The sequence below is a fragment of the Glycine soja genome, chromosome 14, assembly GCF_004193775.1.
Source record: "Glycine soja cultivar W05 chromosome 14, ASM419377v2, whole genome shotgun sequence".
Lineage (NCBI taxonomy): Eukaryota > Viridiplantae > Streptophyta > Magnoliopsida > Fabales > Fabaceae > Glycine > Glycine soja.
In genome coordinates, this window is record NC_041015.1 from 43,276,798 (window position 1) to 43,302,583 (window position 25,786).

The following is a 25,786-nucleotide window of genomic DNA, read 5'->3' on the forward strand; positions in this document are numbered from 1 at the left end:
ATCCGCATTTGTGGAGAGGTGGCACAGTGAGACTAGCACCTTCCACCTTCCTGTAGGAGAGCTAACGATCACATTGGATGATGTGTCGTCAATCCTACATTTGTCCATCACTGGCGCCTTGCACAGTTTCCACGCTCTTTCTACGGAGGAGGCCAGATTTTTGCTGATGGAGTTGCTGGAGGTGTCTGCCGAGGAGGCCAGAGCTGAGACAGCACTCACACGTGGAACATATGTATGATTAGGATGGGTTCGAGACATTTATGAGACGAGATGTCAGGCCCGGCGGTGGATTGTCGCAGCTCGCGCTTATCTGCTGCACCTTGTCGGTTGCACTCTTTTTGCTAATAAGAGTGCAACATACGTGCATGTGGTTCACCTTGACGCTTTCCAGGACCTCGCTCATAGTGGTGGTTACGCTTGGGGAGTTACCGCGCTGGTTCATATGTATGAACAGTTAGATGAGGCTTGTAGGACCACCACCCGACAGCTTGCGGGGTACTTGACGCTACTTCAGGTAAATTTTGTGTTTATTAATATGTTACGTTCGATTATGATTTAAACATGTTTTTATGTTATGTTAACCTCAATTATTGTGTAGTGCTGGATCTATAAGCACTTCCCTAGTGTGCACCAGTGCGTGACTGACGATACATACCAGGAGACGTCCCCACGTACTTCCCGGTGGTTGACGTCGAAGGCGCACATGAAGGGAATCACAGGAGCACCCTACAGGGCACGTTGTGATGGTTTGACCGTCACAGATGTGTCATGGTTGTTGTACACGGAGCATCGGGGGGTTAGGGCGTTTCAGGAGATTTCATCTTTCTAGGGTCAGTTGAGATGGGGTCCATGGTCGTCACAGCTCGACCGGAGAGGGTGGTACGCCAGTTCGGTTACATCCAGAGCATCCCTCCGCCGCCTGTTAGTGCACAATTGTCACACGATCAGATAGATGACAGGTGGATGCAGTTTGCGGATCACTTACTACCTGCGGGTCAACTTTGTCTAGTGCTTGGGCAGGTATCTGCGGATTACATGGACTGGTTTTTCCGCATATCTCACCCATTCATGATACCGACCCAAGCAGGTGACCAGCCGAGGGATGCACCAGCTGCAGACCCTGAGGACTACATACAGCCGCCCAGCCCCCAGGTTCCAATAGCATTTGACCCCCCTCCACATGTGGTAAGATTATTTACGCGTTTAATGTTTTATGAGTTGTTATTTATTTTAAATTTCATAATAAATGTTTTTAATGACTTTGACAGGATGATTACAAGGGATATGAGGCGATTGCACAGAGGTTGGAGCGTGTGCTCAACCTTAGGATAGTCACTGCAGGCACAGAGTTATATGACATTAAGCAGGACTGCCTGACGATCGCGAGAGGGGGACCCAATGCTGATGGGACTGTCAGGGCTCGTCAGAGACGCCGCACGGACCATTGATCATTGTATTTATTTTTTGTGTTGTAGTTGACATGAATATTTGTAATTATTACAGTTTTTTGTTTAATATAGTTGACGTGTTTTACACAGTTTATTATTTTATAATATAGTTTATTATTTTGATTGTTTGTGGTCCTTAAGCGAAGTTTACGAGTGTTTTAAATTTATTTTTAAAAAAAGTGAACCTAGAGTCATGAGTTTTGTTTGTAAGAATTACATAAAAAATAAATGTTTTTAAAATCATTCATAATTCATAATTCATAATTTTGTGTTAGTAAGATTTTTAAAGTAATTATGATATATAATAAATTATGATTCGATCAAAATTTACACCATTAATATATAAGGTTGTACCAAAAACTAAATATTAAAAAAAATTACATGACAATGAAATCGCCATATAAGATACTACAAGGATGACTTTAAAAAAAAACCATGTTCAAGTACCCATGTTTGGGATTTTTTTGCGTGGGTGTGCTAGTGCCGTGAGACAATGGAGGGCGGCCATTTCTCATGTTTGGACGTCAAAGAACCCAAAAAAAATAGTCTCGTTCTCCAGTTCCGTCAACTAACACATAAAAACAAAGCTTGAAAATAAAAAATAAAAATAGGAAATCGACCCTTTTCCATGTTCAAGTACCCATGTTTGGGATTTTTTTGCGTGGGTGTGCCAGTGCCATGAGACAATGGAGGGTGGCCATTTCTCATGTTTGGATGTCAAAGAAACAAAAAAAAATAGTCCCGTTCCCCGGTTCCGTCAACTAACACATAAAAACAAAGCCTGAAAATCAAAAAAAATAGGAAATCGACCCTTTTCCATGTTTAAGTACCCATGTTTGGGATTTTTTTGCATGGGTGTGCCTGTGCCGTGAGACAATGGAGGGCGGCCATTTCTCATGTTTGGACGTCAAAGAACCCAAAAAAAATAGTCTCGTTCCCCGGTTCCGTCAACTAACACCTATAAACAAAGCCTGAAAATCCAAAAAAAATAGGAAATCGACCCTTCTAACAATTAATTTTTTGGACCACTGAAACAACACACTCAACTTTATTATGGGAATTAAACACGTCGTAAACAGATAAAGGTTACATCAACGAAAAAGCAAAAAAATAAACATCACATTCAGTTGTTTAGCGACGTCCCAGTGACCTCATCTTCGATTTTCACAACATATTTAGTAAAGACAGCTAAAATTTCTATTGGTCCATATTTTTTCCAGTAGTTAGATTGTACTAACACCTTCAGCAGTTCTTCGTTGGTCATCAGCTCATTTATTTCATATTTTATAACCGTATCTGAATACTCAAAGCGAGCTGGTTGGCGGAAAAACAATTGTCTTACCGTTTGTGATTCGTGAATTCCAAGAGGGGGAATCCCTTTAGGTGCAACTTGCTTGATTAAAATCTTCAGTTCATCGATGGTACATGTTGAAGGAATTTGAAATTTCTTAGGATTTTTTCCTGTGAATGCGCATCCAACAAATTTGTTCTGCGGTGGCATGTTCCATTTCCCGTTGTATAACTCAATCGGACCAACACAAGAAAATTGATCATTACACATTAACATTGTGTTGACATCGTCATCATTTATCAATTTCATACACTCAAAGCGAATTTCGTTACCTGTATCGGTGAATGGCTTCCGGTAGTGAATTTCATCCAAAAATTGTTTGTCGGATAGCTGAAGGGTATTGTGTATTCTGATTTTTAGGCTTGCAAAATCACAGCTATTTGGTACTCGAATGGGCACCGGAGTTTAAGTTTGGAAGTAAACCCCAGTATCATTGTGAATAATTGATCCATTTGGAAAAATGAAAGCCAACCTTGAGTTAACAATCGTCTGACTGCTAGTTTCTCCTAAAAATGTCATAGTTTGTGTATCAGTTGGGAGACTATTTGAAAGCAAGATAATGGTTGATTTAGTAGCCTAGTTTTCCATATATATAGATGGTTGTGACCGAGCCATTGCTTAACTTTGTTTACTAAAAAATAGACACGCGTGAATGTGTAGTCAAGTCAGCCAATGTGTTGTCGCGCTCAAACTGTAATACGCATGCATGTCATTATGTGTTGTCAATTATGACAATGATGTATGCTGCACGCGTAAATGATTTTTGTTGGACCAACAATTTCCTTGCTTAACCAAACGAGTACTTAATAATATTAATTGGTAAGTAACGGGTTACAACAAATTATATCGCATAATGAATACAATTACATAAACAATGCATGTTTAGTCTTCATTTAGGTCTACATAGTGCGTTTTGAATGACATCAAGCTTGTGTATTGCTGCATTCTACTAATATATGGAATTGTCCACTGCTTTGCCTGAGAATAACAATTGCTTGACCACAACAACGCTGGAGGCGGCAAGGGACAATGGTCTTTCAAATAAACCTGTTGTGCATGAACAAACATTATATCATGCGCTGACCGTGCCAAACGAACCAGCGAAGTCATTGCATAATTGTTATACTAACTATATTCAATGTACCTGAACAAAATGATTTCCAAACACGTGACCGACACATATGATGCGGTGGCCAGAAGAATCAGGTGGTGGTTGACTTCTAAGAGGGAAAAATGTCATGCTTTGTTGTCGGGACAACGATAAAAGGATTACGTTATACCGTGAAGCAATCACATATCCCATGTTCGTTATATCCATCCACTTGTCCACACTAACCTGAATGAACCAAACATACACATGTAAGTAATTTAAACATTGTTATTAAAAAAAATTAACCTAAAAACATACCTTTGAAAACCCATCAACAAGTAGGGACAACTTTAATTGTTCAAATCTCTCTGTGCCACCGAAGAGATTCATGTACTCATGCGACCATCTGCCAAGTTCTTTAATCAATTCATTACGCACTAACGGCCACGAATCTTCCCCCATACCTAATAAAGTGGCAATGGACCGATATCCACAGTTACCGTCCGCTTTCACATCCACAACGTCACGAATGAAACCTTGAAAGAATGGCGCAAATTGATCCAACATCGGGATGATCCTTGTTGGCTGAGGCGATTGAGAACATGATGCACTTCGTTTCACTAGAGAGTTGCCGCTTTGAACAGAATGAAAAAGCATCAACATACTCCCAGTAAGACGGATCACGCTTTGTGGATCTTTGACTTCTTTTCATCGATTTCTTCGGTGCACCTTTAGTGTTGACCTTTGACAGAGGAGGGCACATAGACTTATGATCAGGGTATGCAATTTCTCGAAGTTTAGTCTTCAGCGTTACTTTGCCAGCCACATCAAGTTCATCAAACCTTTTAGATATGATCTCTATCTCTTCCTTGATGGTGACTTCCATCTCACATAACCCTTGGTCTGAAAAGCAAAGTCTCCTCCAGAAAAGATGGACTGACTCCAATGGGATGCTGCCAGCAGTATACCTAGAAAGCTCACATGCACAAGGAAGAGCGTGCGTGCTTCTCATCACACAACCACAAGAAGAGAGATTGTTGTCAAGATAACGTAGACGGTCAATCTCAGAAGCAATCTGATTTAAAGCATCCCTTGAAACCATCCCAAGAAGCCTCTTGTATAAGGTTTTTTTATATACATGTCCAACCACATGTGTACTGGTTTCAAAGGATGCTTTAATTTCGACGTGTTGCAGCGTGATCTTGTTGTTCATGGCATCCCAAACACTACATAGGTCTCCAACGCTATTGTGTAGTACTCTTTTGAGAGCCCAATGAACTGATTCAACCCTACATTTAAAATACACAACAAATAAGAAAATATACAACAATTAAATACCATTTATTACTAATCCTTAATAACAAATAAAATCAGTTCTTAATACCTGTTTGTTGTTGTGTTGCCTAGGTGCATGACCTTATTCGTCCATGCTGTAATAAATTTTTCCTTGTGGGGGATAATCCATGTGTCGTTAACATAGTCAATGAACATCGGCCAAGGCGAACAAGCAACTTGAAACGTCTGATGTGACTCATGGAACTGGTGTTCGGACGGACAATCAACCAAAGTACTCCAGTTATCCATTACATAGTCCCACGCATTTTTTTCCCCGATTAAAGATTTGCACTTCGCCTTCACATTCTTATCGATATGAAACCTGCACAACAAATTAGTAGACTCGGGAAACACAGTTTTCACTGCATTCATCAGTGCTAGGTCTCTGTCAGTGACAATAACAAGAGGGAGGCGATCGTTTCTTAAAAATAGGCTTCGAAATCGTTCCAAAGCCCATACAATATTATTAACACGCTCAGCCTCCAGATATGCAAACCCAGCAGAGAATATCATCGCCGTTGGTGTTACTCCAACAAAGTCAAGTAGTGGGAGTTTGTACCTGTTTGTTTTATAGGTACTGTCTATAAAAAATACCAGATGACATGCATTGCATAACTTTACTGCATCTGGGTGACACCAAAACAGATCACGCACCACAACTTCATCCTTCAATCTATGCCAATGAATGTATTGATCACGTTCGAGAAGCTTCATCAGATGCTGCATTTCGGTATCATCTCCTCTTATTGAAGAACGATATGCACTTCTTGCATTGTAAATTTGCTTTATCGTGGTGCAACTGTCGACATTGTGTTCCTTCAACGTTGGCAAGATGTTTTTCGGTTTCACCATCGACTTTATCATATTAGCAATAATTTTCTTTTCTTCCTAAGTCAATCGTCCGGCGTATGGATGTCCAACTAAGGACTTCGCCAATTCATGATTGTGAATCCCACAGATCAACTTCACCATCCAACCTTCCCCTCCATGAACTGGTTTCCCACGAAGCCTGAAGGGACAACCACATTTCCTACTCCCAGTGTCTTTTCTAACGAATTCTTTATTTCTACACTTGTACGTACCACTCCTTTCACACCCAATTAAGACAAATGAACTTCTTCCTCTGCTACCGGTCTCTGTGTCAGACCTCATAATCACTGCAACAAATCCATTTTCATGGGCAACTGTTCGAGCCCATTGCAAAACATCATCTCGAGTAGCGAATACCTACAACGCAACCCTAACATATTAATTTTCATACAAAACATCAACTCAACCAAATGACTCAAATTATCTATGATTACCTGAGACGTATTAAAAGCATTTGAACAATCCACATGTGGTTCATTCACCCCACATTCTTCTTGATTATCATAATCATAATCCATATGAACTTCTTGTGACATCGCAAAGTTATACCTCCATTAATCTTCGTCCATCTTAAGGACATATGCATCATACACAAGTACATTCAAATTATCATAAAACCACATCCAAAAATTTACTACACCTTAAATAACAAACATATTAATAGCACATATGCATCATACACAAGTATATTCAAATTATCATATAACCACATCCATAAATTGACTACTTATTAACTAACAAACATACTAACAACTAATACAAATATATTCTAAATTTATAACTACATTATTTACTTAAACTAAACTTATCACTATAATAAACAACTAATAAAACATTTTTCTACTACAACAAAATACAATTAACTTACCTAAATCATTTAATATTATATCATTATACCTAATTAAACCAATAATACACAATATATATATATATATATATATATATATATATATATATAAATTTAAAAACAGAAATAAAAAAATTTGTTAATAATTTAACATTCCGGAAGTTACTAAGGTCTATTCCGAAAGAAGTGATTCCGGAAAACACTTCCGGAAGACCTTCTTCCGGAATGGGCCTTAGTAACTTCCGTTCCGGAAGTGTTTTCCGGAATCACTTCTTCCGGAATAGGTCTTAGTAACTTCCGGAAGTACTTCTTCCGGAAGTTACTAACATTCTCATTCCGGAACTTCCTCCTGCTGTGCCTAAAATTTCATCCGGATACAGCTTTTTACTGTTTTTCTTCTCTAAAAACTAGCCGCAAAACGAAAAAAATACTCATAAATGCGTACCTCCGACGAAATAGGAAGAACAACCACTAACAAAACTTCAAATACGGAACACGGGGACCACCAAATCTTCAAATACTTCACGGGACCACCAATGGAAAGCACAAAAGGGACCACCACCGAAAGCAACAGCAACCAACCAAAACGAAAGAAAGAAAGCAGAGAAGGAAGAAGGCGCAGTAAAAAAACTGAGTAAAGGAAGCGTGAAATCGAAGCATTCAACGCGTTAATTTAAAGAAAATTACACAGGGGCAAAATCGTCATTACATATGCATTAAATATTATTTTATTTTTACTTATTATTATAAAATGAGAATCATTTTTTCTTCACTTTGTTATAAAATAATAATCATTTTTTATTATATATTAACTTTTGTAATAGAAATTAAATGTTATCATAATAAAAAATTTATATTTTTAATAAAATTTACAAATTAATTAATTTTTATAGTTTAAATTATAATAAATTGTCACACAAATTAATCTTACATGCGCGTAAAAAACAAATTATAAATATTAGTCATAATTATGTTCACTAATTATTTAATTATTTATGTATAATAATATTAATTATTTTATAATTTAGTTTATTCATTAAAAGTAAATTATTACAAAATAAAACATTTTTAAAAAAAACTAACTTCCGAAAGACCCTTCTTCAGGAAGTAAAAGGATATCTTCCGGAAGAAGCTTCTTCCGGAAAGACTCCGGATGACGTTCTTCCGAAAAGAGTTTCTGAGTACACTTCCGGAATCACAAATTCTTCTTCCGAAAGAAGGTTCTTCCGGAAAATTTCCGAAAAAATGGTCTTCCGAAATGTTTTCGGAAAAAACGTCTTCCGAAAATGGATTTGCTGAAGGACAGTTTCGCCACTTCACTGTTTGCTAGGTGCCCCAGCAATCATGCCAGGTGCATGTAGCAACTCCCTAAATGGCGGGATAAAATCTTGGCCTGCTTCATTCCATATACTTAGTACGTCAGATCCCTTGTCCTTTGAGTTTTATGTTTTATGTTTTCCGGAAGATATCCAATATAGATTGGGTTTACAGAAAAATTGTCCCAGAGAAGAATACACCGGTCCTTGTAATATTCCACACTAACCGCTACTCAGTTTATGCCACCGACGATAGAAAACATAAAACACCCCATTTGTTACATAACTTGTTTAAAATTTAAAAACGCAACAGAACGGTAAGCGTGAAATGGAAACTGATGAAACTGGGAACAAGTTCGGGAACAAAATAAAGATATAAACAAACAATTGCTTACTAATAAAGGTGATATGTACATATAGCATGGTATCTAATCCTTGTTACTACCGCTCCCAAACGTTTAGCCTAAGAATTCTTTCATATGCTAACTAAACAAACAAAAGGGGAAGACTCGGACAACCTATTACAGCTTGACGTTGATATTTTACACTGCTACAACAGACAAATTATCACATTAATTAGATAACACGTGGACCATAATTCTCAAAAATGGCATTCAAGCCAAAGGGTGAGTTATCTCTCTGGATTGCCTATCCATTGCTAGATCCAAAGCAGTGCTTAAAAAATTGAGTAAAGTTACAAGCAAGCAAACTCTGAATTCTAAAGGCACAACACAATGAACTATTGTTACAACAATGCACCTGAGACCAACTCTAGCAACTTGAAGATTGAACATTGGAGATACTTTTATATCCAATGAATGTCAGATCTGTTATCAAAAGAAAAGAATTAAGTAAGCCAGTGAAGATAAAATCAACCCATTCTGCAATGATTTTGCATAAATGTAATTTTCCATTTCAAAGTTCCACCAGAGACCCACCTCTGAACAAAGTAACCAATTTATTTGGACAGATTTTGTTGGGACTTTGTGCAAACCGCTAAATGTAAGGCTTTGGCTGCTCTTCTCATTATAAAAGATAAAACAAAAAAACAAAAAAAAAAACAAAAGATCCACCAGAGATATGTGCATCCAATTTGACTGAAACAAACATTTCAAGCATTTCAAAATGTCTCCATCCCAAATACATCATTAGTTATGAATGAAACTTTATTGAAAGGATGGACAGCCATGACCATAGTTTGCAATATGATTTCAGATATCATGATAAAAGGAGATAAACATGGAAGAAGATAGTATGTTATGTAACAATATGTACCTTCATTATCTTTCACAGTTGGAGGTGACAAGTTTAACCCCTTCTAATATAAGGAGATGCAGAACCAGAAGACTGGGAATGCAGTGGCCTTTGGACAAAGGTATGGTTTAAGAGTTGAGCAGCACTGGGGCGTTCATCTGGATCAACTTTTAGACACTGCAGAATAAAATCCCGTGCATCTCTTGAAAGAGAATCAGGCACATGAGGAGGCTCACCTCTTCCAATTCTAAACAATGCCTGCATCTGTTGTCCGCAGAGATTCATCAAAATTCAAAAGTCAAAACCAGCAGAAATGCAATGACACACACACACACACGTATATGTAGGGGATGTATTTAATGAGAAAGTAATAATTCTTACAATATGGGTTATGGGCCTAACTCAACCCTACAAAACCCGCTTGTAAGGTGAGAGTTGCCTCCCACTTATATACTTTAATTTGGCCATATCACCAACTGATGTGGGACTAAACCACCACCCTCAGAGTTGCACTTCAGGCAACCCCCTATGAGGCTGCAACTAAGGCAGGCTAAGTGGTGTGTCCACAATTAAGGCGGGCTTTTCCAACAGTAATGTTTATATAAGACTGAGAGAAACTAATTTAAACCATGCAACCAAACATGGATGGTCAAGATTAAAAGTTTCAAAAGTTATATGATTACTTAAAAAACCGATAAAAAAATATTAGATTACTTAAAAAATCATAACTTTTATAAAAAAAAAAGTCACATTACTATATATTTTAATCTTGACCATTCAGTATTTCACATTCTCATAAAAAACAGTTCTCTCGTTTAGAGAGAGATTGGAATTAAAATCTGAACAAAAAATTGTGAAAACTGATGAAAACGTGAGACAAAAGAGGGAACACAAACAAAGTAGTAATAATACAATACATACAGATTCTAAGGGAGAGTATGGATTTTCGCCCGTTAACATCTCCAACACAGTACATCCCAGACTCCATATATCAGCAGGAAGCCCATAACCTGTGTTTTTCCCGTTTACAACCTGCATGTTAGAGCAATTCAGCTTAATAACCACTAGCTATGCCATTAAGAAATCAGAAGATTCATCCCAAAAAATGCCTTTTTTTTTGTGACTGCAAAGTTCCAGGTCTTTCTATTTATTGGGTACCATAAGTACAAGGTTTCTAGTTTCAAAGGCAAAGAGATTTTTCTTTCCATTCATGAAGCAGTAATGAATTCTTGAAAATAAGCATAACTAACTACTGTTAGTTGTGTTAATTGTAATTACTTGTTATTCTTTCACATGTTTCCATACTTTCTTTAAACCGTTTTGGCTGTCACTGATTTGAATCCCAAAACTAAAGGGATTTGATTCTGTTCTCTGTATATATTTGAACAATTTGCTCATGTAAATTACATTGATCAAGATTAATGGTGAATAAATGGGATTATGAAAAGGACGAAAGGTGTTTCAGTACCAACAATTTAGGCTGACCCAGAAGATGGCCCAACAATCAAGCCATTTAAAAAAACCCAGAAACTTGATGATTATAAATTTCTGCTTTGCTATTACGCGTAGAACATTGTATTATAATGGAAACCAATGAACAGAATCATGTAGCTTGTATTACTGAAAATAGAGAAATAAGAGAGAATTACTATAAGAATATAACCTCCCCTCCTATGTAGTCAATAGAAGCTGCTATCACACCAGCGCAGACCCTTGCCACACTGCAGACCTCTGTTGCAGTGTGATAGATACCAACTGGTAAGGGAATAAGGACTGAATTTTATTCAAAGAAACAGAACAGAAATTACAAATTACACTGGAAACTGAGTAGACTAGTTAATACATAGGTTTCCCCCAAAGATGTTCGAGAGCCTGGTCTCTCCCTTCCTGAAAACCCACTCAAAAACTGCCTAACCCCCCCCCCCCCTGCTGTTACTCCAGAATTTATTCTGCAATAACTGCTTAAGGCAGTTACGTATGGTCCTAAAAACACACACACCTAATTAAAATAACAACTGCTTGGAATAACTACCATAAACAACAACTGAAACAATTCAGTCCTATTAATAAATCTTAAGTCTTGGCTCTCCCCTTATAATATTTACTTATAAGAGGCCTAACAATACTCTCCCCCAAAAGAGTCACCTTGTCCTCAAGGTGAAAAGAAGGAAATTGGTGCATGATGGTGTCTACTAGTTCCCAAGTGGCTTCAAAGTCTGGGTGGTCAGTCCATTGAATAAGCACCTCGACAATCCTGCAGCAGTGTTACGCACGACTTTTACAGCAGCCAGTGTTACCTGCAACTCCAACTCCTCCGATAACATAGGTGGTAAAGGTTGAGGATTCGCTAAAGGGGAGAGAGCCTTCTTGAGTAAAGAAACATGGAATACCGGGTGGATTTTACTCTCCGGTGGAAGGGCTAACTCAAAAGCAACTGTCCCAATCTGTTTTGTGATTTGGTAAGGACCATAAAAATGTGGACTAAGCTTCTCATTTGTCTTCCTAGCCTATGACCGTAGCCTATATGGCTGTAACTTGAGATACACCCAATCGCCAACATTTAATGGTATTGAACGCCTAGATCGGTCAGCATACTTCTTCATTTGATTCTGCGCCTTGGCCAAATTTCCTTTGAGATCATGTAACATTTGGTCCCTGTCATTAATCATCACGTTTATCTCTTCCACAGTTGATGGAATAGTGGCTCCTTTCAAAAGATGGGGTGGGTCACGACCATACAAGGCTTTGCAAGGAAATGAGCGTATTTAGTCAATCTATCAACCACTACTAAGATGACATTTTTTCCGTGAGCCTTGGGTAGCCCTTCAATGAAGTCCATGGATATATCAGCCCACACTTGAGTTGGTACAGGCAATGGTTGAAGAAGTCCTGCAGGAGAAAGAGCTTGATATTTATTCATTTGGCATACCTCACATGTAGCTACATGTTGCTGGATGTCTTTCCGCATTCCCTCCCAATAAACAACTTCTGAAATTCATTTATAGGTTCTAAAGAAACCCGAATGTCCCCCCACAGCCGAATTGTGAAATTCTTGTAACAACAATGGAATTCGAGAAGAGCCTTTGGGAAGCACTAACCGTCCTTTATAAAACAGTTTCTGGTTCTGAAATTTATAGCCCGGATGGGAATTAATATCTTGTATCAGATCATGAATGATTCCTTGGAGCTTAGGATCGAGGTGAATTTCAGTTTCCCAATCTTTTATTTGCTCAAAGTGGACTGAAGACAAAGCTGAAAATGTCATCTTTCTAGAGAGAGCATCAGCCACCCCGTTTTCCTTTCCTAGTCTATATTGTATCTCAAAATCCAAACCCATGAGTTTAGAGGTCCACCTGAAATATTCCTCGCCCATTACTCGCCGTTCAGTGAGGAATTTGAGGCTCTTCTGATCAGTTAAAATTATGAAGTGCCTTCCCAAGAAGTAGTGCCTCCATTTTTGGACAGCCATCACAATTGCCATTAATTCCCTCTCATATACTGACTTAGTTTGCGCCCTATCGGATAAAGTTTGGCTGAGAAAAGCCACAGGTCTGCCCTCCTGCATTAGAACTGCTCCTAGCCCTTTGTTGGATGCATCAGTTTCTATAGTAAACATTTTGGAAAAATCAGGGACTGTCAGAATAGGCAATTCAGCCACCAATTGTTTTAAGTTTTCCAAAGCAGCTTGTGCTTTCTCATTCCACTGAAACTTATCTTTCTTCCAACAATTGAGTCAAAGGTTGGGCTATCTTACCATAGTCCTTAACAAACCTTCTATAGTAACCCTTCAACCCCAAAAATCCCCTCAGAGCCTTAACATCCTTGGGTATATAGGCGAGTCAAACATAGCATCAATTTTCCGGGGGTCTGCTGCCACGCCTTCTGCAGAAATGATATGACCCAAATATTCCAATTGAGTTTGGCTAAAAGTACATTTTTTCTTATTAGCAAACAACTGGTTCTCCTTCAACAATGCCAAAACAGCCCATAAATGCTCCTTATAGTCATCCTCAACTTTGCTGTAAACCAGAATATCGTCAAAGAAAACAAGTACAAATTTCCTCAAATATGGCTTTAGCACCTCGTTCATAAGAGATTGGAAGGTGGAAGGTGCATTGGTGAGTCCAAATGGCATGACAACAAACTCATAATGCCCTTCATGAGTCCGGAAAGCCGTTTTATTAATGTCCTCCTCACGCATCCTGATCTTATGGTAACCGGATCGTAAATCCAACTTTGAAAAAACCACCGCTCCTCCCAATTCATCAAGCAGTTCATCTATAATAGGAATAGGAAACTTATTTGGTATAGTAATCTTGTTAAGAGCCCAATAATCTACACAAAAACGCCATCCACCATCTTTTTTCTTCACCAAGATTATAGGACTAGAATAAGGACTAACACTAGTTCTGATTATACCAGAGTTAAGCATATCATCTACTAACCTTTCAATTTCATTTTTCTGGTAATGTGGGTACCTATACGGTCTGATGTTGGGAATATTAGACCCTTCCTTCAACCGAATCGCATGATCTTGCCTCCTAGGGGGTGGTAATCCTTTTGGCTCTTGAAAGACTGATTCATACTCTTCCAAAATCGATTCTGTCCAAGCAGGATAAATTGCCGACTCTCTACCTTCCCCTTGCAAGTGACAGTACTTCACCAAGAATCCTTGATCTTGATCACTTAGAGTCTTTAGGATAGATTTTAAAGAGGCTACAGCCCTAGTTAAAGCCGAGTCTCCCTTCAATGTGTGGTATCCGTTCGCAATTGGAATTTTAAGAGTTGATTCACGAAAATTTGCTCTTACTTCTCCCAAACTAGCCAACCATTCCATTCCCAACACCAAATCCACTCCTCCAAGATCAAAGACATAGAAATCTTGTTGAATTTTTAGACCCTGCATCTCCAATGTCAATTTGGAACATATCCCTTCACAATCTAGCTTTCTCCCATCACCCACCTCCACAGTATAGATGGAGGTTGCATTCATATCTAATTCCTATTGTTTCACAAACGTGGCTGAAATAAAATTATGAGAGGCTCCACAATCAGTAAGTACCATGACTTGTTCCTTCCCAATCTTACCCCACAACTTAATTGTTTTCATTGATGAAAGGCCAGCAATACTACACATAGATAACTGGAGGTCTTTTGGCTCCCCCTCTTCCTCAATTGCATTAGTATCCCCCGCTGTACCCACTTCGTCATCCTCTTCGGTCAACACTAAAACTTGTAATTTTTTGTTAGCACACACATGGCCTGGACCAAACTTTTCATCACACCGGAAACACAATCCCTTCCTAGACCTCTCTTGTAACTCTGCATCTGTTAACTTTCTAAAGTTTCTTCCTCTAAAGGTATTGGAAACCTTCACTACACTTCCCTCTCCGGTAGAACTTCCGGTCCCGGACACATTGGATTGTTGCTTCGCTCTCGGTTCCCACGTCACTGTGTGGTTGCTGTTGTACGTCCTCATTGGCCTGCTCATCGCACTTGTTGGATTTTCCTCTGTTGGATGGAGCTTTAACTCTGCCCTAATTATTTCCTTTAGTCCATTCAAAAAAATCCCTCTCAAGTACGCTGGTTCTGCACTCTTTAACGGACCAGCATAGAGTTCAAACTTCTCTCTGTATTCTTCCGCTGAGCCTGTTTGTTTGAGACTCAGCCACAATTCAAAAGGACTGTCAACCATGGTGGGTTGGAAACGCCTAATAACCGCTGTCCGAAAATCCTCCCAATTTGGATGGTGCGTAGAAAACTCCCACCATTTATACCAAGTCAGCGCTTTCCCTTCCATTGCTACCATAACCACCTGCAACTTTTCCTCTCCAGACATCCCCTTCAAATCAAAATACCTCTCTACTCTGGTTGTCCAGCCATACGCATCCTCTCCATCAAAAACAGGTATTTCTAACTTCCTCCATCTATCCACTTCGTGTCGTCCTCCATTGTGACTTCCGTGTGTTTCACCTTGAGGAATTGTGTGGCTGTGTTCGTTGCTCTCTTCTTCCTGTCTTGCACGAATTTCTTGCACTGCAGCCTGCACTTCCCTTAACTGTTCAGCGCTCTTCTCTATTGTTTCACGCATCGCCAACAAGCCTTAAAACCCCCTCTCCAATGCCTCCATTCTAGCCTCCATGCTGCGTGTTGACACAATGAATTTGTCTCCAGGAACTTGTTGCTCTGATACCAGTTGATAGATACCAACTGGTAAGGGAATAAGGACTGAATTTTATTCAAAGAAACAGAACAGAAATTACAAATTACACAGGAAACTGAGTAGACTAGTTAATACATAGGTTTCCCAAGATGTTCGAGAGCCTGGTCTCTCCCTTCCTGAAAACCCACTCAAAAACTGCCTAACCCAACCCCTGTTGTTACTCCAGAATTTATTATGCAATAACTGCTTAAGGCAGTTACATATGGTCCTAAAAACACACACATAATTTATTCTGCAATAACTACTTAAGGCAGTTATGTATGGTCCTAAATACACACACCTAATTAAAATAAAAACTGCTTGAAATAACTGCCATAAATAACAACTGAAACAATTCAGTCCTATTAATAAATCTTAAGTCTTGGCTCTCCTCTTATAATATTTACTTATAAGAGGCCTAACACAGTGCTACTTCGATTGAAGTAGCAACTGTCGTGTCTGCTATCGCGCCAGAGCGAGACGGTACTATCATGGGCTTTGTAGCAGTTTTGGGTCCGCGATTTCAACAACAATGGAAATTCCAATAATGCCCTCACTATTAGTTTGGTTTTATGATTTATTTTGTTTGGATCGACCTTCTGAAATTGAAAAGTAGAGACTCGAGAGAAAGAAGTGAGAACCCTTGGAAAAGTGGAAAAAGTTGCACCTTTATGTTCCCTCTCCGGCGTGCTTTGATCTCCGACGTACATTTCTAATGCTAGTGAGTGAAGAAGAATTCCAAGAAGATGAGAATCTTGAAGATTGAAGATTCTGAATTTTTAAATTCTTATTAGTATTTAGAAACTTGCATTTGTCTACTTTATGTTTAAGTACTATGTTTGGTTTTAAGTACAATGAGTTTTCATTATTAACGATGATTAGTGCATGATTAGTGAGTTATATTTCTGTTTTTGAGTGCTTATATATATATATATATTAGTTATTGAACATCTATAAAAAAACATTAAAATAGCGGTCATCCCGCTATCTGCTAACCCGCTTTAGGGGTTGGCCGCTCCGCTCCACGACGACGCTATTGACTACTATGCTCCCCTCCCAGACAAAATGCTGCAGAGAAGGTACCCTCTGCCCAACCTAAGCCAAAAGATAAAAACAATGAGAATGCCAAGAGGTGTACTCTTCTTCCATACCTCTTATAACTCCCACGCTTTTTGTAATAATCATGCAGAAAAAAGGAAAACATAACAGAATAAGAAGTCATGTGCCCCCTTCCAGCTTAATTAACTATCATATTTCTCCTAGAGTAGACTCACCAAACCTTGGGCCCACTTCCCAAATCCACAAGTTGGGCCTTATCATAGCCATTCCCTATAAAGGCAGCCCTGTCCTCGATGAAATTGCGGACATTGTAGTCAAATGTACAATTAGTCCTTGGGGAAGAAGTTGCAGACATTGGTAAATAGGAACAATAATGGAAACCATGGAACAGAAATGTTTAACTTGTATTTATTGAACAAAGAGAAATAAGAGAGAATTATAGAAAGTCTATAGCCTCCCCTCACAGAGCAAGTGTTCCATAGAGAAGAAACTCTCAGCCTGAAGCCTAAGCCAAAAGAGAAAAGCAATGAGAATACCAAGAGGTCTACTCTCCTTCAACACCTCCCCTCTATAACTACCACCCTTTTCCATAATAACAAGCATCAACTACATTAATACCCCGAGGTTTCATGAGATTGCATAAATCCCTCCTATTTTTTCTACCCATACACTAACCTCCCTTAATTATTTGAAAAACATTACATCATGTCCCCTGTAAGGGAGGTTGCTGTAAGGGTTAAAAAGCCAGAAGGAGTTTGTGCAATCTCATGAAACCTCAGGGGGCGTCATTGTAATTTACTGTAATAACAATTGTCGAGAATATAGGATCAATTTCAGATTATGCCTTTATTATCATATCAGAATTATAGGAACAATATCTCCTATAACTAATTGTATTAATTGTGATTAATCTATATAAAGAAGCATCCATTGTGTACTGTGACATGCGATTTTTAGTCAAAATATCCCTCTATATTTCTCTCATTTTACATGGTATCTAGAGTCAAGTTGAGGGAATAACGAAAACCAACCCCACCGGGAACCTACCGGTGGACCTTTATACTCGCCATACCTTTTCCGGCAAACTTCTTTCCTTTGCTTTCCACATTCCAGTGAACCCTTCTACTAGCTGCTTGTTTTCTAGCAACATTTTTAGCTTTTCTAACTCATTTTTCGGCAACTGCCGCCATCCTCCAGCAACCTTTCTGACCGGTGACTACACCGTCGGGCTCACTGTTCACCGATCTACACATTGGTGGTCACAGCGTCGCCAAAACAATGAGCCACCCTCCCGCAACCGCACATGCCTTATTTCTCCGTGCCAAACAGGTTCTGCACGCACATTTCTGCCATCGCATGACGGCACATGGCTGCTCTGCTCAGGCAGCGACTTCATCAGCTTGGTCACCCCTTCATTGTGCCCTTACCCGAGGTTAGGGGCCATTTCATGTTGGTTTGGCATTGCCCCCTTTGTGACCCCATTTTTTATGCCTTTGGGTTTCTGTTTCCCGCGCTTGATGGCACGTCAGATTTCTGTTCCAGCTGCGCTTACAGCGACAAGGTCAACCACCTTGGACGACCCTAATCGTGCAGTTTCGCCTTCATCAGAGTTCTTTTGTGTGCTCTCCTCTTTAGCCTAGGTTTTGCGTATTGCAGTTGCTGTTTGCTTGAGTACAGTTTCTTTCCCTTGATGGCTTCAAAACCCTGGCACCTTTGTTGTAGCACGTGCTTTGCTCGCCTTGTCTTAGCCCATTATGACACTTGGGTAAATCTTGCTATTGGTGAAGATTCTCATTTTCAAGTTTTAAATAATTTTGGGTATTCACTAAAATTTGTTTGAAGCTTCCAAATCTTGGTTTTAAGATCGGAACTTGCTTTGAATTTTTTAGGCTGATGGGTATTCCAGCTCTCTTCCTAGCAATATTTCCCGATTTCACCAAGATCCACGACTCATCTTCAAAATATTGGTTTGAAACTTCCAAATTATGGTTTTAAGAAAGTCGGAACTTGCTTTTCCTAGGCTGATGAATATTCAAACTCTCTCTTTCTAGCAATAATCCCCGACTTCACCAACATCCTGAGTTATCATTCTAACTATTGTCTTTTTAAGTGGAGCTCAACTTTTATGCTTTTTGTTGGGAATAAATTTTCTTGTAACAAGCTGAAGCTTCAGCTTGAAGGAGTGTTGAGAATCAAAATAGGATCAATTTCAGATTATGTCTTTATTATCTTATCGGAATTATAGGAACAATATCTCCTATAATTAATTGTATTAATTGTGATTAATCTATATAAAGAAGCATCTACTGTGTACTCTGACATATGGTTTTCAGTCCAAATATCCCTCTATGGTTTCTCTCATTTTACAAAAATCATGCAGAAAAACAGAAAAAATAACAAAATAAAAAGTCATGTGTTCCCTTCCAAATTCATTTTTTTTATTCCCCCTACTGTAGACTCCCAACTTTGGGTCCATTTCTCTGATCTCCAGGTTGTACCCTATCCTATTATATTACATCTCGATATCCATGTAACACTCAAAAGTTTCAATGTTTCCCGCTTTTCAAATAACCCTATTAAAAAAAATACAACATAACCCAATGTTTCATTTTGTATGGTAGGATTTCCATATGAACTAATAATAACCTTCAATTCTAGGTGGAACACCAAATAACTTCAGAAATGAGCAAGCAAACATTTTAGACCTGTCACCAGTAGGATTTTATATCCAGAATGCTTTTGATAGATGTATGACAAATTAATTTCATTTATTAGGTGTCAGCCTGTCAGGTCCATGGCTGAAGAAAAGCATAAACTCAACCTAGAACCATGGATCCAACAACAAACTTAATTATTAACTGTTAATTACAAACTATGTCTACTCAATTAATACATATGTTGGCCCATTTTTCAATAAGTTTCTTTAGAGGAGGAGATTGAAGGCAAACCTCAGGGGCCACCCAGAATGCTGTTCCCTTGCAGGACTTAACATCATTCAATTTTTTGGTTGCCTGAAAAAAAAATAGGAATAATAAAATATTAGAAAATGGAAAGATCAAGAATTGAAGATTGTTCAGAAATAAAAGTTTGACTAAAACAATAGAAAGACATATAAACTAAAAGAGGCTACCCTTGCCAATCCAAAATCTGCAAGCTTAACAGACCCGTTTGCATCCACCAATATATTTGCACATTTAATATCCCTATAATTGAGAGGAAATAATTATGTAACATATACAAAGATTGTTTCATGACATTGCATAAATGAAACAAAAATACATAAAACAATATGTTACAGAAATTATGAGCTTACTGCACAACCCTCAAAAAAAACACTAGCCATTAAAATATCCAGCACTTAATCCTCATGGGACATGTATGGTTTATGCAGATCAAGTTCCAAAGACAAAAGGAATGCTCCTTATACTCTACATCTAGAACTTTTGTACTTTTTTTCTTGGGGTAATTCTTAACTTTACTTTTGGATTTAGTGAATCATTCAACCTCCCAACCTTAACCTGGTCTAAATATCAAAGAAAACTACTTTCCTTCTTGAGAAAATTTACATCCAACAATTCTGAAGTGTTAGATAAATGAAAAAACATTAAAAGCCCTCCACAATAGAAATACCACGATACACACTGGCATTAAACAGTGTTTATTAGAGCCAAGATAAGGATAGCAAGGACAATAATTGGGTGAGAAATCTGTTACTCCCTTGTATACTTTTCTTCATTTCACTCCTATCTACTCTCTAGTCTATTCTAGTGGCCAATATATGGACCCATTAAAACTCCTCAAAGGGAACGAATCCCCTCATGTGAAATTTCCGAATTACCTTGTCAGGTGAAAAATTTGTTCTATCTCTTTCTCTTACTTATTTATATATTTTGAGAAGGCTTCACTTATTTAATGCCAATCAAGAGAGACATGACAAAATTTCACAAAGCAAGGTCATGAAAAAACTCCAGATTAGAGGATCCTGTCCACAAAAATAAGTAAAATGCATTCCACTAAATGAAAATGAAGCAATGTCCGCCCAAAACAAGAGAGTCTAATAACAAGAAAAAGAAACACAAATACAACAAAAGTAATTTTCAAAGATATTTAAATAGTAATTATAAGACAGCAAATGGAAGTTTCTTGTATGCAAGGCAAACAAGAACCATAAACATCACTGTTGTAACTTGTCTGAAATTATCAAAAAAACCAGAAGTGGTCTATATCACGGACGAAAGCTAGATTAAACAAATAAATAAATTGGACACCTGTGAACAATATTTCGGTCATGAAGATACTTTAAACCATGCAAAATCTGTCTTGTATAGGCAGATACTTGAGATTCTCGAAGATAATATCTCTGGTAGAGGTTTCGAAGGGAACCTTTGGTTACAAGCTCAATAAAGATATACAGATTTGATGCATCCTGCAATAAACAACATGCAGAATGTAAATTATAAAATACAGTTTCTCACAAGGCACCAGTTATTCTATGAAATTACAAGCCTTACAAAACAAAAAGATTGATGGAAGCTAACTTATTTATATCTGATAAAATATGAACATAGCCAGAATATTGCAGTATAACTAAAGAGAATAATTGATGGGATCCCACGGTATCCAATGTTTTGACTTGCAACATAAAATCTAATGTTGGTTCCTAATTTTTTATAAAATAAATAATTTGAAAACTAGTTCATACCCCAAACTCCACATAATGTTCACTTATTTGACCCTTTGTATTGCACTCAGGCCCACAACACCCTGACAGTTGAACCAAATGCAGGAAAAGCGATCCCAGATTGAATTATATGCTCTACTCCGTTGGATGCAAAATATAGATAACAAACCTCACTCACCCAGAAAAAAAAGTTTAGAATGATCTTCATTTTATCATTGGAAAAACCCACAATATTACAAAAATGATTTACTTCCTGACTTCCAGGTGGTCTTATTTTTTACATTCTTAGTTATTAAAGTTTTGAGGATCCTCCTTGATATAAATATCAGGCATTTCGTGCCTTAAGATGGCATCATTTAAATCTAAAATGTCACACAAATACTCTCATTTTTCATTCAGAGGGTAGGCACTGTCAAGCATATAATTCTAATCCTGGCTCAAGCTACAATTTGTCTACTGTACAGAAAGAACCCAGTAAAACATTTCAGATGTGTGAAGAGTCTTAAGACCAATGGCATTTAATACAAGATGTGATGGAAACTATCAGCATAGATTCAACGATGATACATGACAAGAAAATATCAAACTGAACACAAAGGGTAAAGGAGAAGACAAGAAAAGTACCATTTCGGTGCCAATGTATTGAACTATATTCTCATGTTCAAATTGACTCAAAAGTGCAATCTCCTGAGAGGGTGGAAGAAGCACAGTGAGAGAAAGAAATATAAAGGGAAAAATATTAAGGATAAAATAAATAGACTGATACAGTTAATCAACTTTCAAAAAAATTGAAAGATACTGCAAAAGATAGCATAAGTATTTGGGTAAGAGAACCTTTTTCTTTTCATCAAAGGATTTTCATTAATGGAAAAGTTTTGGGGCCGTTTGGTTCGAGAAAATGTTTTATGTTTTCACTGTTTCCTGTTTTCAAAATGTGTACAGATAACAATAAAAGTTGTTTCCACTTTCCTATACAAACTTTTGAAAATAAGAAACAAGATGGAAACAAGGTGTTAATTTTGTAATTAAAAAGTGAAAGCAGAAAATGAAAATAAGAAACATTCTTCTCAAACCAAGCATCCCCTAAAGTATGAAGAAAATACAAAGCAATGAAAAGAGTAAAATCCCATATCACCTGTTCCACCAGTTGATATACACTTTGCATTCGCGGATTCCGCTGTTCAAGTAGTGAAACTTCTTTTACAGCAAAAAAGAATCCATCTCTACATGGGAAATCAGAACATATAAAAAATTAACAAATAGAAAACATTAGCAGTTTAGCACTTAAGTAACTTAAATAATAATAATAATAAAATAACAGGTTCCAATATCAAACCCAAACCCTATAAACTTCAATTTGCTCAGAGCTTTGCTCCAAGGGCTTTGTAGAGAAACAAATCCAAAAGATGAAGGCATTTTGAATAAAAGATATATAGAAGATTGTAGTTTAATTAAGTGGCCAAATGAACTTAATTTCACCATTCAATAAGGGGGAACAAAAGATTACTCGTAGAATGCTCACATGCATTTCCATATCAGGATGAGCAACAGAATAAATATATTTTAAGCACTCAATGACTTGTAACTGTTTAAAAAAAGGCCCTATATTAGATGAAAACTTAAACCATAAAGAACCACCAAAGATAAAAAATCCAGAATATTCGATGAAGAAAAGAGTGAATACCAATGACAATGCCCTTCAAAACTATGATTTTTTATATTGCATAAAAATCAACAACCCCGGGTGCAAAGGTATGAGCCAACACATGCAACAAAGGGATGCACGAATCACACTTTTCTACAGTAGATTGTAGACCAAAAGTACAAAATGGTTCAAAAGCACTGTTAAGAAAAGAAAGAATTGACCTTAACATTTATCAAGCACAGCATTTTCCCAACAACCACAGCCATGCTTCGGTAGACAAACTGAAAGCTTCAATGTTATTAATTCAACAAACATTGGCCTATTGAATTAAACAGGATCATTTCATTTCCTACTTTCACTCACCATAACAAGTAGCTTCTGTTTTATGTTGAAAAGAACATTTCTCTACCCTCTTTCATTAGACAGATTCACGACACTCATAAAAGTGCAGAGACTTTTCCGACATATTTTCATATGCAATCCCACCCAACAGGATTCTTAAACTAACCTTCCCAATCTCCAAATCCCAAAAACTAACCATTCCATACCATCGTATCCTACTAGATCTCATATTTAAGTAAGTTGTTAAGAGAAAGAGAGAGAGGAATAAAATAGATTAGTATCCCTAAAATTGTTTTCGGATCTCTCACTCTTAACACAACACTACTGTAATGTTATTGTTACCGCAGCATCCGAATCCCTATCCTAAAGCCCTTGAAAGGAAAACAATAACACCACACAACCAATAATTCTAAAAGCCCTTAAAGGAAAACATTAAAACAACAACACCACACAACATTATATGAACAATAAAGCTCATTTATTTAAACTTTCTAACAATAGAAAGGATCAAGGAGAAGTGAATGAAGTGAAGGGTACGAAAAAATCACTTACTCAGAAATCGCTTCATAAACAGAACCTAACGAACCTCGCCCCAAAAACTCACCCTTCTGCCAGTTACCCGCGGTAATAACACGCTTGATTCTCCCATTGGGAGATATATTATTAGACCTAGGTCCAGTGGTAGTGCCAGAAGAATCATCTTCATTCGAAGTAGAAAACCCTGAAAAATCACCCACAATCTCCGCAATCGTTGCCGCATTTTCCTCTTCTACACTCTCCACTCTCACTCCACCAACTTCCCCTTCTTCTTCTTCTTCTTCTTCTTCTTCTTCTTCTTCTTCTTCTTCTCGCTCATGATCATCTTCATCATCGGAAGAATTTAATTCCACGTAACTATCCTTCCCTCCTCCTTCCCCTTTCGGCGCAAAATCCCGCATCAAATCCGACGTGGAACACGTGGCGTCGTCCACCACCGAAACCCTAACCCCCGGCGGCGGCTTCAACATCGGAGGCCGAAAACCCTTAATTCCACCACAGCAACCACTGCTCTCAGCAGGAACAACACATTCATCCAAAACTCTAGCTGGATCCTCGCTCTCCAATACTCCAATTTCCTCTTTCTGTTTCTCGTTCACCTCGTCATCGAACTCCCCACCGCCGCCTCGATTCGGCCTCCGCGGCGGTGGCAGGAGGTCCAACGAGGAGCGGAGCTTAATGGCCTCCCAGTCCGCGGCCGGAATGGAGAAATCCTCAATGCTGGAGAGCCCCAGGCTCTGGCAAAGCTGGTTTAACTCGGCCTCCACTCCCTCGAATCGGATATCCGCTTGGTCGTAAAACTCCATCGCGCGCGTGTAGACTAACGACCGGGAGGAGCCGGTTGACGAGGAGGAGGACGACGACGACTCGAAGAGTTTTGCCGCATTGCGGCGCAAGAGGTTCCTCAGATCCATGCATGTGATGCCCCTTCCTTAATTACATGATCAGTAGTAAAACAAATAGGTACGATTATAACATGTGAATTAACAGTTGTATGTAACTGAGAGAGATAGAGCATTGACTTGGTTTGTTGATATTAATCGGTCACTCACTCTTACGGGTGGGAATGAGCCGAGTAGTTTGTCGAGGGCTTTCGGCTTGGTATATGTAAGACTCGGTTCGGCTTGTTTATTATAAAGATCAAACTCAAGCTTTTTAAAAGGTAAAGCTCAAACCATGAAAAAAGTAGACATGGCAACGGGGCGGGGCGGGGGCGGGTTTTAACATACCCGCCCCCGCCCCCGCTTCACTGTACCCAGCCCCGCCCCCGCCCCCGCCCCCAAACCCGTCGGGGATAAAAATTGTACACCCAGACCTGCCCCCAACGGGGACGGGTTTCCCAGCCCCGCCCCAACCCCACCCGCGAAAATTGTAGTAAAAAAAATTATTTTTTTCACCGTAACAAAAAGAACTAATAACAAAAGCTTCTAAAAAACCTGTTTAGTGAGAAGATAATTAAAACAAAAGCTTCTAACAAGCTTAGAACATATATACTTTTCAGGATCCTTCTCCATATATACTTGCTAATTTAAGGGTAAAATAAGGGTAATTTGGTAAATTCGCGTATACGGGTGCGGGGCGGGGGTGGGTGCGAGGCGGGTGTGACTACCCCCCGACCCCGGCCCCGGCCCCGCATTAAAACCACGGGTTTTCCCCGCACCCGCACCCAGACCCAGTTAATTCGGCTTTTCCCCGTTAAAATCGGGGCGGGGCGGGTGGAACCCGACGGGTGCGGGTTGTGTTGCCATGTCTAGAAAAAAGCTTGTTAAGCTTGACAAGTCGGCTTGTTTAACTAATAATAATAATAAT

At 38.6% G+C, this 25,786-nt stretch overlaps 1 protein-coding gene across 2 annotated transcripts; it reads right to left on the reverse strand.

The window, feature by feature from the left end:
* Positions 1–8,625: 8,625 nt before the first annotated feature.
* LOC114384682 (mitogen-activated protein kinase kinase kinase 1-like) lies at positions 8,626–25,034 on the reverse strand. Of its 2 annotated transcripts, XM_028344398.1 has the most exons (11): positions 24,450–25,034; positions 23,993–24,416; positions 22,589–22,676; positions 22,078–22,140; positions 21,041–21,198; positions 19,903–19,975; positions 19,721–19,783; positions 10,433–10,543; positions 9,533–9,775; positions 9,196–9,354; positions 8,626–9,084 (listed from the first exon to the last, which is right to left on the reverse strand). In XM_028344398.1, exons 1-9 carry the CDS (start codon positions 24,889–24,891, stop codon positions 9,566–9,568), a joined length of 1,632 nt encoding a protein of 543 aa, XP_028200199.1. In that variant the 5' UTR covers positions 24,892–25,034; the 3' UTR covers positions 8,626–9,084; positions 9,196–9,354; positions 9,533–9,565. The 2 variants fall into 2 exon arrangements, with proteins under 2 accessions (XP_028200199.1, XP_028200198.1); XM_028344397.1 differs by having other exon boundaries at positions 23,993–25,033.
* Positions 25,035–25,786: the final 752 nt, after the last annotated feature.

Excerpts from the sequence above, each read along its gene's own strand:
- LOC114384682 (XM_028344397.1), bottom strand. The coding sequence starts at position 24,891 with ATGGATCTGAGGAACCTCTTGCGCCGCAATGCGGCAAAACTCTTCGAG. Across the intron at positions 22,677-23,992 it reads GTTTATGAAGCGATTTCTGA|AGATGGATTCTTTTTTGCTG; the intron begins GTAAGTGATTTT and ends TTTCCCATGTAG. Across the intron at positions 19,976-21,040 it reads GACCGAAATATTGTTCACAG|GGATATTAAATGTGCAAATA; the intron begins GTGTCCAATTTA and ends TCTCAATTATAG.